Source organism: Pocillopora damicornis, chromosome 4, assembly GCF_964200805.1.
Source record: "Pocillopora damicornis chromosome 4, jaPocDami1.2, whole genome shotgun sequence".
Lineage (NCBI taxonomy): Eukaryota > Metazoa > Cnidaria > Anthozoa > Scleractinia > Pocilloporidae > Pocillopora > Pocillopora damicornis.
Window position 1 is genome coordinate 5,137,594 of NC_142673.1, and position 15,761 is coordinate 5,153,354.

The 15,761-nt window shown below is 42.9% G+C and overlaps 1 protein-coding gene and 1 pseudogene across 1 annotated transcript in view; one reads left to right on the forward strand and one right to left on the reverse strand.

Annotated features, from left to right (window-relative positions):
* Positions 1-15,761, reverse strand: part of LOC113677775 (uncharacterized) — a 38,134-nt gene that overhangs the window by 13,358 nt on the left and 9,015 nt on the right. Inside the window, exon 2 of the mRNA XM_089204567.1 lies at positions 119-12,160. Coding sequence (XP_089060693.1) covers positions 119-12,160 — 12,042 coding nt within the window. The remainder of the gene's footprint in view (positions 1-118; positions 12,161-15,761) is intronic.
* Positions 12,681-13,588, forward strand: LOC149046571 (uncharacterized; annotated as a pseudogene).

The following is a 15,761-nucleotide window of genomic DNA, read 5'->3' on the forward strand; positions in this document are numbered from 1 at the left end:
ATGAAAAGGATTGCGCGATAAGCGTCTCGAAATTTAATGAAGCCTATTAAAATAGGGAAGAAAAAGCTAAGATTTGCCTTCCTACTCTAAAGGTGCACAAAACTAAACACACCCTTACCTTGAGCTCTTCCAATGCACCAGCGATATTCAATTATATCACTTTCAACATCCTGAATGCCACTCCAACGAGCAAACAGCATCCCGTTTGTTTTTTGGTAGTCCGTGTCGATAAATACCTCAGTTCTAAGCAAAGTACGATTACCATCCAAAACTTTACCAGATTTCGGGGGCGTCCAGTCAACCACTATTTGCTTTGATGTCAGGGTAGTCTCCAAACCCAACATATTGACGCCTGTAACGCTGACATAGAACATCAACCCTTCGGTAAGCGTCAAGTTTACCTGGTCTAAATCAAGGGAACGGCTCAGACTGTCCACGCGCTGACCGGCTAAAAGGTCACTCTGGAATGGAAAACTTCCAACGCCAACAAGGAAATGGCTTATTCCACTTTCAATATCATCAATTGTCCACGTGACTACGGGAGGAGAGGATGAAGTTATAAAAAAAGTTTCTTTTCCGAAAGACGGAGAGATCTGGAGTGACTTTCCTATCGGAGGGGTTCGATCGACAAGAACTCCATCTGAGGATGACATCACGGTATCACCTTTAGTGTTCTCAGCTTTCACCGTTACGTAATATTTCCTTCCATGTATAAGAGTCAAGTTGTAAAAGCGACTGGCTTTAGTCTTCAAATGATGTACATCCATGTATGGCCATGCGCACGGACCAGGCCCATTTGGTTTTGGCGGTAAGTCTCGAATGCACCACTCGTATCTTGCGATACCAAATAAAGGGTCCTTAAACTCGTGCCAGTGTGCCCAAATAGCTTTGTCATTAAGCTGAAAGTCAATATCGTTTTCTTGGGTTATTGGTCCATCGCTTACCACTCCAGCAGAAAGTTTCCCCAGTATTACAAGTATACCTGGGGAGCACTCTGTCCTAGACAATCCAGCGCCATTAGTTACTCGAACGGCAACGAAATAAGTCTTGTTTCCCACAAGGGTTTGATTTCCAATGATAAATCCACCGACAGAGTCCTCTACTGCAACCTCGGAGTACATGTCCATACTTTTTTGCTTCAGCTTTTGGCAGTCTGTTCCGACTGCCCAGGCGGTCTTTTTGATACCGCTTTCAGAATCGGTAAATCCTGTCCATGTCACAGCAAAGGATGAGTTTCGGACTGTATTTAAGCTTTGATTAAAACTGTTGGGAAAGGTGTAATATGCATTCACAATTCCAGGATTTGGTGGCGATCGATCAATAACAATGCCATTGGAAGATGATTGGCTCGATGATCCTGCTTTATTCAGAACATAAACATTCAAGAAGCAAATAACCCCATGCCGATACGAGGAACTTGAGACGGATATCTTTTGTTTCGACGGTGTAATTTCGGTAAAGTTCCTAATGTCATTCGTTTCTGGTGTTGTTCCAAGTCCCCAAAAAAGAGATCGAAGGCCGCTTTCGTCGTCAAAAACTAACCATTCTGCTGAAAGAACATCTTTCTCAGGATAAAACTGCAGCTTCAGATTTCTCACAAAAGGGGGCGTACTGTCAATCACCACACCATTTGTCCAATATGTCGCGTTCAAACCAACGGCGTTAACGACTTCAATACCACTTGCATATTTATACCCTTCCTCCAACTTAAATAGAATTCGACCATTGCCTGTAATTACCGCAGTGCCTGACAAGTTGAACGGGGCCTCAAAGATGTAAAATGGAAGTACGTACTCGTCTCTTTGTAAGTCCTTGATAGCAAGCCGAAGCTGGACTACTGAGGACTCACTATCATGACAATCCCATGAAATAGCAAATTCGTTTGAGCTCGAGGCGTATTCCATGTCATTGAAATAGTGACTCTTGCCATCCCAGACCTTGGAGCACACTGGGGAAGTTGTGTCGACAGCGAATCCATCCGATTTTGAGGTAGATTCTAAACCAACATTATTCACTGCTGTAACATTGATATAGTATGTTTTTCCATTACCAAGCTCTTCTGACAGATCCAAAGTTGCCTTTGTAACATTACCATCAAAACTAAAGGAGGCTATGATGCTGGAATTGTTAAGAGGACCCCTCCAAATCTTGATGCGATAGGCCTGAATGCTACTTTCAGCATCAATAAACATAAAAGTAACAAAAACCGTCTTGTTTGAGTCTTGGTAGTGCCCATCTTGAACATAAAGTGGAACAGGTGGGGTATCATCGTACACAACGCCATCTGAGAAGGAGACAGTAGTGAGTCCAACGTTGTTGGTGCATCGAACGCTAGCAAAATAGCGATGAGACAATCTGAGCTTGTAGTTAATAATGAAGGACGTTTGATCAACTGGTAGGCTTCTAAAGTTCATAACGTCTGTGTCTCCGGGCTGAAGTCCAAAGGCGATCTCAACTTTGGAAAGGCCAGCCTCTGAATCTTCACATTTCCAAGTTGCTTTCAAGGTGTTTACAGACGTATAATTCAAGTCGTTGATATGATCATCACCATCGCGGGTTGGCTGTGAAAAGAATGGGGCTGTAACATCTACTAATACACCGTTCGACGAGACCTTGATGCTAGGTATTCCAAGAAAATTATATGCAATTACAGTTGCATAATAACGGATGCCAGTCTTAAGTTTTGACACTTTCAAAGTCGAACTCATAGCTGTGGTCACGTTTCCTACGTTGGTGAATTCTTGAACGTCGTTCCCACCCAGGAACGATCCAAAAGCAAGTTGGTATGACAGAATCGTTGTTTCTGGATCAGTAAAATTTGCCCACGAAGCAGTAAGAACTACGTCATTTATTTGTAGGTCGATATCTAAGCCTGGTTTACCATCGGTAACATACCCTGGACGAGGAGGAGTCGAGTCTACAAGAACACCATTGGACAGAAAGAATGCAAAATTCCCTGCTCTGTCTACCAATTTAAGACATGCATAGTATCTTTGCCCTGATATCATGGAAAGCCCAGATAACATATGGAAATTTGTATTAAGCGGTACAATCTCTTCCTTTCTAAAATCACACTCACTGGAAACAGATTTGTTGCCCAGTCCCATGAACACCTTTTCGATTCCTGAAAAATCTGTAAATCCATACCAGTGTCCACGAAAGAGAGAGGTAACGCTCTGAAATCTGGCGTCCTGTGGGCCCCATCCATCAAATATGACTCCATTTACGGGTGGATCAAAATCAGCCAGAAGAGAAGCAGATGATTTAATTGTGAAGAGACCGGCACTGTTTATAGCGAGTAAAGTAATAAAATAGCGCTGGTTATTCTTTAATGAGGTCTGCATAGGCGACGTCCAGTTAGCTTGAATTGATGTCTTAAGGAGAGTTAAAGAATGGGGCTGTAATTTGATGATGTCATCTGCACCGGGATAACTCCCAACACCAATTTTGTAAGCTTTAATCTTGGAGACATTGTCTTCCACCATGAAATAGGAACGGAAGCTTATGGACGAAGCATTTGTGTATGCTATTGTTTCACCATAATGGCCATGTTGTAAGAGCTTTATCGCTGGAGGACTGCTATCAACAACGAAAGAGTTTGAGAGACCACGGACAGAGAGACCAGCTTGGTCACTTGCCTCGATTGCCACTGAGTAGATTCCATCTTGAAGATTAACAATACGATTGCCGAATCTTTGACGTCCAGCTTTCTTGAATGGTGTTAGCAGCTGATCTGTTTTTTGAGACATCACAGAAATACCAAACATACGAATTCCGGTATGGATATCGTAGAAGCTGTCATTGGTACACTGGCTGAGATTTAGAAATGGTTGAAGTCTCTTCTCATCCGCTAGACACCAATTCCACCTCGCCCATACTGCTTTGTTTTCCCACTGATAAAGCGTTGGAGGACCTGATAACCCAGTGATAACTCTTCCAGAATGAGGAGGAACGAAGTCTACGATAGCACCATTGCTACTACCGTTGACACACATTCCTACCCCGTTGCAGCCCACAACAGTCACAAAATAACGTTGTCCACTAACTAAGAGGATTCCTGTGATTGTTACATTATTTTTCGAGCTCACTGCAGTAAAAGCCTTTATGTCTGCCAGTCCAGGTTTAGTGCCAAGCCCTACGCGAAACTCATCTATCCCACTCTCAGCATCCATGAAAGCTTGTTGCCAATGAGCACTGAAAGAAAACTGCTCACTACTGTAATTCGTGTCTTTACCTCTTAGTCCATCTCTGATATATGTTGGAGAAACTGTAGGTGATGTCACATCAATCATGATTCCATCAGAATACACAGTTCTCTTACGACCTGCTCCATTGATAATTTTAACAGTGACATAGTATCGAATTCTTTCGTTTATTGTTATGTTTGAAAATTGCACATAAGACATCCCATCTTCCATTTTAATTTGTGACAATAAACCAACTTCTTCAAACGCTCGAATATCAACTCCGCCAGGGTACGTTCCCAAACCTACAAGCTGTGAACGAATGCCACTTTCAGGGTCAAAGCATCTCCACTTTGCTTGAATGCTGTTTAGAACTTGAACAAAGTCGAAATCGGACGTGTCGCTGGCGCTGGTCACGTCAATCACTTTTCCTTCACACACCAGGGGCGTATTGTCAGGTATGAATCCGTTTGTCTCAATAACGGCTTGAAGACCAACTGCATTGGTTCCACGGAGTACAAGCTTGTAACTGACTCCCGATTTAAGAGAAAGACCCTCTATAAGTGGCGTCCGTTGGGTCAAGGGCACATTGACATAACCAGTGATATCCTCGTCAGTTTCCTTTTTAACAATTTTCCACTCATATTTTACAATCGGACTCTCGGGATCAACAAAGGAATGAAACTTGCCTCTAACACGTTTTAGCGATAGTGTGAAGTTGATATCACCTTCACCTGCTCCGTCTTGGAAATATGTTGGTAGAGGTGGAGTTCTGTCAATCATTATGCCATTGCTGCACATGACTGTCTCTAATCCAAATGTATCCATAGCATATAAACGTGTGAAGTACTTTTTACCGTGCTCCAGTTTCAAACCAGAAACCTGAATGGAATTAGAATCTCCTAAAGATGTCAGAGGAACGATGTCTGCTTCAGATTCATCAAATGTACAGGGTCGATTGGATGAGACTCCCCACTTTAGACTCACGACTTCACTGAAATCACTTTTAAAAGCAAAGTTCATTCCGATCGAAAAAGTATTCAACTGATACTCATCATCTTTTCCTCTTTCTGAACCGTCAAAAACAAAACGAATTTTCGGTCCTTTTCGTCTTGCCTGGAACAAGGGACAGAAGGCCAACGTACTATCTATGCCTGCATCATTTGTTGCCATTACACTTACAAATACGTCTCTACCATGCATGATTTTCAAGCTTGTAACGACCTTGCTGAGCGACGTACCCACCCAGGAAGAGTAATCATCGCCAGAACCTTTAATGGACCCTATCATGACTTGATAGGCATTGATTTGGGTGTCCTCTTTAAATCCATCCCACTGCACAAAGTACTTAGTATCTGCTACTTGTCGTGCTCGACATCTTCCAGCCATCGGTGGTGTTCTGTCGATGTTATCCTCGCAGTTGGTAAACAGAACTCTGTCTATTTGATGCGCGGACCACGACCATTCCTTAAATGTTCTCATCGAACCCCATCGGAATCCTATGCGACAACCGAAAAGCCAACATTTGATATAGATATGAGCAAATCTATACCAAAGGTAAACTCTGATGCTCAGCGGCGTCATTAGAAGTCTCAGTTCTAGACATGCTGATAATGGCCACCTCTGGAATGAGATACGTAACTCAGGGACGAGGTAGGTCTCAAGGATCCTCGCTTCCACTGTAACTCCAACTTCAAGGACTATTAGATTGACACTTGCACCGGCATAGGCGGTAACCCATGCTCCAGGTATTAAGCCCAGAGCAAAGTTCCTATTAGCCAAACACAGACTTCCCTGAAATCCTACACTGTAATGTCCAGTGACTCCTGCTGTCAATATTACGGGTATTCCAAAGACTAGAATCACAGTCCTATAGCGATAGAACTCGTGAAAGCCTCGCAATAATGTTCCTCTGTGAGAGAAACACGAATCAGGACCTCTCGTAGTTCTTCGCACTCGTTTTCTGTCCTCATGAATGATCTCAAGATTCTCGTGGTACACATCTGTCTCCAGTAGCTGCTTTGAGGTACTTCGTTTACGGCTAGTTCCACATATCATATTTCCAACGGGAAAGATCCGGCGAGGTCTTATGACATAGTCGAAAACAACTTTAAAGTAAAGACAGTTTTCATTCACACTAAACGTCGTGCTAAGTATCGGCAGCCTTAATTTGAAGTATCTGTCTTCAAAATCACCGCCCATGACTTCGACGTTTTCTTTTTCTGACAACGTTCCACTCGAAAATGCCACCGCAATCACTTCATTGTCAACTCTGGTGACTGATTCTAAACCAGAGGGAGTTCGAACAACCCTTGCCATGGTATTTTCTCCTGTTTCGTCACCCCTAGATAGGTCATGAAATTCAAGCTTACACTGAAACCCAGCAATCAGTGCGCATCTTGAAATGCACGCGTACTCCTTACCGAACTGTCTCACAATTGTCATCCCTTGAGCATCTTTGCCAATGTTTATGACTCTGTCTGGGGCTATACCTGCGAGAGCCAGATCTCCGTTAGACGAGAGCTTATACCCATACGCTTTACCTTGGATACCGTCCGTTACCCATAGAAAATTATGCTGTTGATCATACGAGACAGACCCAGCTTTTCCCTCGACTGATACAGTCTTGTAGATGTTAACCTTTGAGGGTTGAGGGGAAGAAAGCGTCGACGTAATGTGGTCTTTTCTAACTGAAAGAATGCCATTTCCGTCGCTATCACTAATCCAAATGTAATCATTTGCTAAAGCAACTCCTCCTATTTTCACATTCAGAGGGGCTCCTTGTTTGGCCAGAAGAATAATCTTTTTAACACCTCTATCGAAGTTAGTAACAACAAGGAGCGATGCTTTGCCTTTGTTACTTGCCACACCGTGCATTCCAAGAATCATCTCATTATCGGAGAGCTGAGTGATTCCCTCCACTTTATAATCATCAAAAAGGCCTGGTGTTGGCCAGCGGCCACTTTTTGGCATTGAGGAAAGATCGTCGAGATGAGGAAATTTCCAAGTAAAAATTTCTGATAAATATGTTGATGATGATCGTCTTAAAGATCGCAAGCAAACTTCCTCAGAGCAGTAAGAGATGTCTTGCCAAGGTTTGTAGGCACCCGCACTCAAACCTCTCTGCCTCGTCTGAATTGTGTCCAAGAAATTGGAAACTTTATCCAAAAAGTTGTTCACTTGGTCAATTCCTTTAGTCACTGATGGCACGTTCTTGTCAAGGTGAGGTTTTATCACATCGTCAAAATCCTTTATTTCAGCCAGAATGATAGCAACTGGATTCGAGAACAAACTTGTGACATCTCCTACCATACCGGCGAATGCCAACGCACTTTTAGTACCGTTATCCAATAATTTTAGGGAACTGTCGAATTTTTTCGTAGTACCCCAAAGCTGGTAGGACGTCTTAAGCTGCGAGCGCAAACTCTTAAGCGATTGCAGGTACCGAAGTACAGCTTCGTCGTAGACACTACGCAGTGAATTAAAAGTGGTAATTTGAAAATCTCGAATTTTGCTCTCCAGTTCCTTTGCTTTTATCTGATAGTCAGCTATTCTTTTAAAATCAGTTTTCTCTTCTCTTAACGACCTTTTACGAACTTTGACTCTCACCCCAGGATCTTGATCGTTAAGTTTTCGTCCTGTGATTTTCTTCAAAATCTTGTCTATTTTTATGAAATCACCTTGAAAGGAAATGTTTCGCACTTGCTCCATGAGTAGTTTCATGTTGTCCAACACTTGTGTTATATTGTTGACTCCTTCTTTGCAGTTGCTAAGCAAGTCAGTATACTCACTCGCTTTTTCAAGTTTATCTTTAACGGCGATCACCTTATTTCGGACAACTTTACCTTGTTCAATAAATACTTTTGAAATGCAAGTAACACCCTTTACACATCTCTGTGGCCTGAAGTTTTTCCACGTTTCAGGTATCAATTCGTTCAAGACAGCTAAATCACTCTTGAAGTCCTGGTACTGATCTTTGATGTATCCACCGACCTCAATTGCCTTACGGAAGCATGGTTTCGTGCTGCTGAGAAATAGCTTCTTCATCTCTTGGCAATCAGGTAGCTTCCTTGCTGTATCAAGTATGGGTGCAAACGAGCTTGTAAAAGGTTTAAGATCTTGAAATACTACTATCATATCATTAACCAAGATTTTAAAATTACGTATTTCCTGTTCCATCTCGCGTACAGAATCTTTTAGTCCTTTGAATTTCGGCAAGGATCTGTTAAGTAGGATGGCGGCTCCATTTCTCGAAAACTCCTGAAACTGATCCACAAAGTCAAAGCCTCGTATTTTACTTAAGCTTGTGGCCCTCACAGCACTGAAATCGGTACAAACTTTCTTTATGCGCTGATCAAAGTCGACTTCAAACTGTTTTCGAAGGTCAAGTTTCGCGATGTTTTTCATGTAATTCTGAGCGTCTTTTGCAAAATTAATCACCTCGTCTGCCGTTCTCCTTGCCTTTTCTGCGTATTGTGGAAGTTGTTGGAGTTCCTCGAGGACCTCATTCAGGCGTGTGGATATATCACGAACAGTGTCACCAAATCCTTCTTTCGAGTTCATAATTGATATAAAGTCCCTAACTAGCTGAGAAACACGAGACATCTTTCCAACTCGAGCTGCCAGATTCTCTTTATGCCACCTTTCGACTTCTGTGACTGCCAACTTCAATTCTATCCCAGCAGTTCTGACGTTTGCTGTCACCGGTCCGGTCACTGAGGCCAGGTCATTCAGCGTCTGACGAGCGTTCGTTTGCACTTCATCGATGACATCAGCGGCGAATGCTGATGAATTGGTACATGCCCCATTCATTTTTGAAGACGTCCCGTTCAAGAAACTAGCAACATCGTCTGCTAGACTTTGAATACCCTTCATCTTATCTGTAACATCCCGCAAGGAGTTTGATACTAAGCTTGCCGAAGAAGCAGCAAAATTCCCTTTCATAGTATCTAACGAATTGTCCAAGATTACCGTGAGGTTGAGAAGCTCTAAGAGAACATTTTGGGTCGTATTTAACATGTCCTGAAGGGGATGGATTCCTTTTATTTCAGCATTTTCCCCAAATTCTTTAAACGTGCTGGAGAATTTCAGAGCTACCTCATGGATTCGGCAGGTTTTCTGGATGTTCTGTTCTGCAAACTGGCTAACAGCAGGTCCAAGTTCCCGGAAGAAATCTGTCATGTGGCTGATAGCAGACACATTTAAGAGATGAAGGTCAAGTATATCGCTGATTCTGGAAATAAATCCTCGCAACAGGTCGGATGGGTCGGATGAATTTACGTTAACTCCTTTTAGCACCAATGGAAATTTCACTCTTAAGTCAAACTTCCCCCCTGGAAAGATCTCTCGAGAGAAGGTTTCTACATCGAAATCGGGAAGCTTAAAGTGACTGAAAAAGTCTCCAATATTTTTCAGAAGAGCAAGGAATTCTTGAAAATCCTGAGACTTCAAATTGAGATCAAACTTTAGGCTGACTCTCCAATGAAAGCCAAGGCCAAAATTAAACATTCTGCCCTGATACTTTGGCGAATGAGGTTTAAGAAAAGGCAGACTCAGTTCCGGCAAATGTGTACCTGCCAGTGTGTCAAGAAGGCTTGTCATTTCAACAAACCCGTCACTAAACCTATAAAGTCTTGTTAGGACTTCTTGAAACGTGTTTAAGGAACCGGCAAAGTAAATCGAAAACTTGAAAGGGAACTGAAGGCGAAATCCGTCTGGTACAGTCGATCTGATAGCCATAAAATATTCCATGATCTCGTTAGTCTGTTGCTTTACTGTGACTTTCTGTAGGGTTTGAAGAAGATTGTTGATTATAAAGTCTTCCGGCAAATCGTGGGGCAGGTACTTACTTATGTCATCGATAAAGTGCAGTATTGTATCCATTGTGCCGAGAGCTTTCAGAAGAACTGCATCAAGATCGGTTAGTGTCACAAACTTTTCCTGAATTCTCTTACTTCTATCCATAAGTGATGCCCATTGATTCATGCGAAGGCTTAAAATTTTTGAGAAGCTGATTATCTTGCTGGTACCTTTTAGGGCTTGTAATGGAAGCGCTAGATCTTTTAAAAACCGATCAATCTTCCCCACAAATTCGACAAACTTATCGATCTTAATGGGCAAGAGGCCGGCGAGCTTTTCTTTGAACTTGGCTATTTGTTCCGTGATGACACTTGTAATACTATCGAATTGTCTCAGAAGTTCGTCTCCAACATCTGCAAAGTTATGAATAAGATCCTTTGGAAAGTCGTTCTTGAAACTTGCTGCTGCCTTAAATGCAGCCTTCCCGTTTACCACATCAAATGGTATCGTGAGAATGTGGCCTCGGATAAATGCATAGTTATCAAAAATTACTTCAAACTTCCCACCAAATAATCCAACTTGTAATTGAAGTTTGTTTAAAAATTGCATTCCAGTTTCGGCTCCTAACCACTGTCCTCCAAGACCCTTATGCCAGCGTTTTCCTCGGCCGAGGGTGTATTCTCGAGGTCGAAGCACAGGGAACAACGCTCGCTTGCGTCGATGAATAAAGTTACGCGTAGTGCGTAAGTAAACAGCTTTAGTATGGTTGCCATGGTTTTCTAAAAACTCTTGTATCGAACAGTCCAAGGCTTCATCTTTCACAGCGTGCCACATTGCGTGCTCCAAGCCTTGAACAACTGAATCGGTCAGTTCCTGGTGCCGATGTATAAATACGTTAACAACTGCTGCCTTGACCTCACTGTGCTCATCGTGATACAAGGCGTTTAAGAGATGACTATCGGTGTACTGAGGAGACAGTTTCCGCATAGCCGAAATCACGCCTGATCGAATGTCTGAGTTGTCATGATCTATATGTTGGAGAATAACTGGAAAACCAGAATGGTGGCCCAGATTTCCAAACGCCCAGATATGGACTCTCAAGTGAGACTCGTATTCATCACTGTCAGGATGGTAGAGACTTGACCTGTTTCTGTACCTGTGGTGGATCAACTCGGCAACGCTATCGCTTAAAGAATCATTATACCCTGCTTTCTGCGCTCTTTTTGCTAGTCCAGCTAATACCAGCATCGCAGTATCAGTTATATCCTCACCTTTCTCATCTTTTAACGTCAAATCCAAAATGGCGTTAACGAGATCACAGTGCAATGGTCCCTCCGGTAAGTAGAAGATTGATAGTAACAAAGCCTCGTACTCCTCGCTGGTGAGTGGTCGTGGGCTATCTGTCTTGACAGCATCCGCCAAGGCAACCTGGGCTTCGCCTCCACCATTTGCAGCAAGTGCACCAACGTAGACTGTCCAAGAGGTTAGGTTTTGATGATTTCGATTTTGAACAAGTCGCTTGACCTCTCTGAACGCGCCTTGATCGCTTTGTATCATGTTGTGTAGCTCTTTAGTGCAATAACCCACCTCACGCTCTTTAACACTCTTGTCCACAAAACAGCGCAGAACTTCATGAAGAGGTCTTCTTTTCTTCTTTTCGCCACCGATCTTCGACCATTTAATTTTTTCGGTGTCGTCAAAAACTAAACTGTCACTGGTTAGGTATTTGAAGTCATGCCGTTTTTCGACCGTCGAGCGCTTAGAACGATGACTTTGAGTTCCAAAACATGACCTTAAGACGAGCTTGCTGTATCCACTGCTTGATATTTCTATATCTTGCTTTTTGAAGTCTTTCATATTCTCTGCTCTGGGATGTTCATGGGCAGGCTTGAATTGCGCCCTTGTAGTGCGTTCAACCTTTTCCACTCTCCCATCTTTCAAATGAACATGAGCACTGTGTTCGGACTGCACCTTATGCTCAGCCTTGGCCGGAGTACCGTCTGCGAATTTTCGATAGTCTACGTTCGTCCAGGTACGATGCAGATGCGCGTGTGTGTCGTTGGCAGACATAACTTTATACTTGGTTCGAAAGATGCCAGAATCATCGTGTTCTTGGACGTCATAGTAGCTGTGCTTGTGAGCGTCCTTAAGATTAAGTTGGAATGAGCCAGCAATGCCTAATGTTATGAAGTGATGACAAGTTAAATATTATCCTTTCCCGGTTTCTTTTGCTATCGTATTACTCATAACAAAATTAAAAGCGAGTAATGCCACGATAAGTCTTATAGAAAAAGACTGTAAAAGGTTCAAGATTATAAATAATTGTCCAGACATAAAGGCAAAGGTGACGATTTTCAGATTCGTGGCAAGATATGTATAAGGTTGGCCCGTCAAAATGAAATAATGTGACAAAAATTTCTGTGAAGTTTGGCATTCTGTCGCTTTGTTTATCTATCACCGGTGGCAAAGCGCCTGGAGGTTATTGTATAGGCGCTAAATAAATGGGTATTATTGTACTTGTTATCATTTTCATTATCATCACTATGGTATTAAGATCAGTATTTTGCTGTGGAACTTTCGAGTGATAATGGTGTTACAAGATACATGTATTTCCGGTAGTGTTTTTGTGAATGAACTGTCCATCAAAAATATACAAGGTTTCCTCTAAAAATTGCGTGTTCACTGTATGAAGCGTAAACATGGTGTCAGGATAAAAGCGCAAGAATTAAACGTCTTCAAAGCAATAAAAGTCGTCGTAACTCATCACAAGAAACCGTTGAAACGTATTTCAAACCCAAAACAAATGTGATCTACGCGAGATTCCTGTTCAACTCAGCTCCGCAAAATACCGAAGAGGGAATAGATGAATTCGTGAATCGACTGAGAAAGATGGCTTCGCGGACGAGATGATTAGGTACAGGATCGTAATAGAAATCCAAGACAAAGCTACAAAGCTACGACTACTCATAGGAGAGAATTTGGATCAAGACTAGACACTCAGCATTTGCAGATCGAAGGAGGTGGCGACTAAACAGCTCGATCTCATGAAACAGGATCAAAGCCTAACAGACGAGCACGTCAACGCCGTGGGCAGTCAAGCGAAACGACCCCACAACAAATGGCCGCGCGACAAAATGAAAGATCCAAAGGATACACAAGAAAGAAGAGTGTAAAGCGTATGGTCAAACATGTCTAGTGTGTTCGAAGCCAAATCACTTTGCATCTGTCTGTCGTCAGAAAAACAAGCCCACAGGAGAAAAAGGTCGCAAAGAGTACAACAAGTCACAGAGGAAACGGATGAATCCGAGGAGGAAGCGACCGATAATGAAGACCCGTTTTTTAAGATAGAAGAAGACTCCAGCGTGAAAACACCAGGCAAGCAATTTAACCCCAAGATAATCTTCTCAGACCTAAAAGAGTCATACTTCACCAAGTTACGACGTCAGTTAAACATCGGCGCCACGTACAATGTGATGGGCTCCGTGACTTGGCAGTCTAGACCAAACGGGCGACTCCCCTCTCAGAAGTAGTAAGGTGAAACTGAAGTTGTTTGATGGTTCCCTCATGAAGCCTTATGGTGTAGCCACCCTGAAGTTACACCAAAAATGACACGGCCAAAGAGTTGGATTTCCAGGTTGTCGAAACAACAAACAAGCCACTACTACCCGCTGAAACCTGCGAGAAACTGGGACTGTTAAAGCTTACCATCTAAAACACAGTAAAAGTAGACAGTGTGAGTCCAGTATCAGTAAAGTCGAGTGCTCCACTGACTAGAGAGAAAGTCTTGACCGAATACAAGGATGTGTTCGAAGGCCTTCGTCATACAGGAGATTCCAGAAGTTTTGTTATCGACCAAGACTATCCCCAGTATAGCACGCACCGAGACGCATACCAGTGACTCTACAGAAAAAAGTCAAGGAGAAGATCGCAGAGGTGGAGAGAAAAGGCATCATACAAAAAGTGGCTGAGCCCACTTCATGGATTAGCAGCATGATAGTAGTTGCAAAGCCAGGAAAGATAAGAATCTCTCTTGACCCCCGAGACTTGAGCAAGGCGATTCAGAGGCCCAAATACCTGATGCCTACGTTTGAAGAAATATCCCCAAACTTAGCAAAGCGAAGGTTTTTACCACCCTCGATGCCAAAGATGGTTTTTACCAGATTGGATTAGATGAAGAAAGCAGTAGGAAAACAACTTTTTGGACTGCATTTAGCCGATACAGATATCTAAAAATGCCATTTTGTATGAACCTCGCCCCCGAGGAATTCGAGTGCAAGTTACATGAGAAACTTACCGGTCCAGGAGGTGTAGAAATTCTTCGAGATGATCTACTAGTGTTTGGGTATGGAGACACCCAGGAAGAAAGAGGTGCAAACCATGATGAAAATCTCAGAAAACTCCTGGACAGACCCAGGGAAGTCAACCTCAAGCTGAACAAGTCAAATTCATGGGCCATGTAATTAGCAAGGATGGTTTTAAACCAGATCCAGATAAAGTTAAAGCGGTCAAAGACATGCCAAAGCCCACTTCCAAGAACGAGACTCTGAGTCTACTGGGTTTCATAAACTATCTGGCCAAATTTCTACCAAGACTATCTGAAGCGGCACAGCCCTTCAGAGATCTGACCCAGGCCAACGTCCAATTTTTATGGTCCGAGCAACATGACAAGGCATTTGACGAAGTAATAAAGTTAGTGGCAAACCATGAAGAGGTTACTATTCAGTGCGACGCAAGTGAACGGGGTCTGGGTGCGATACTCCTACAAAATGGCCAACCAGCTGCTTTTGCATCACGAACACTGTCTAAAGTTGAACAGAGATACGCTCAAATTGAAAAAGAATGTTTGGCTATTGTGTTTGGTTGTCAGAAATTCTCACAATACATTATAAGAAGAGAGAGTGTCACTATCAAGTCAGATCATAAACCAATACAGTCTATTTTCAAGAAATCGCTTCTGTACGCGCCATGTCGTCTCCAAAGAATTATACTTCGACTACAGAGATTTAACCTTGAAGTAGTCTACAAACCGGGATCACGAATGTTCGTAGCTTACCACCTACCAGAGCCTTCCTTAAAGCCACTGGTCCAGGCAAAGAAGAATTTCAAGTTTTTGCTCTGAAATTGGAAGCAATGATCCCTTTCGACACAATCATGATCAGCAGAGAGAGACTGCCAAAGCTTCAAAAGGCTACAGCACAAGACCCTGTCATACAGACTCTCAAATCCACCATTCTGATTGGTCGGCCAGAAAAGAGAGAAGACGTACCATTCCACATCAAAGAATACTGGAATCACACAACGCTCCATAATGGCATCATTTTCAAGACTCAGCGAGTCGTCATCCCAAAAGCCATGAGAACAGAGCTGACCACTAGAGCTCGTTCCAGTCACCAAGGAATTGAAACGTGCAAAGGACATAGTCTTGGACATAGTCATGGCCCTCCATGGCCCTCCTCGTGAAATGTGAGATATGTGCTGAGTTCCAAGCAAAGAATGTGAGGCGGACAATGCAGACACACTAAATACCCGATCGACCATGGAGCCGAGTTTCCTCAGACTTGTTCACCTTGAACTCTAAGGAATATATTGTGCTTACAGACGGCTACTTACATTTCACAGAAGTTGGCGAGTTGAAGGGCACAACTGCAGTATACATCATAAAGTTTCTCACAGAGCAGTTTAGCCGTTACGGCATACCTGATGTACTTATAACCGACAACGGGCCGCAGTACGCCTGCCGAGAGTTCACGGAATTTTCCAAGGACTGGGAGCTTAAAC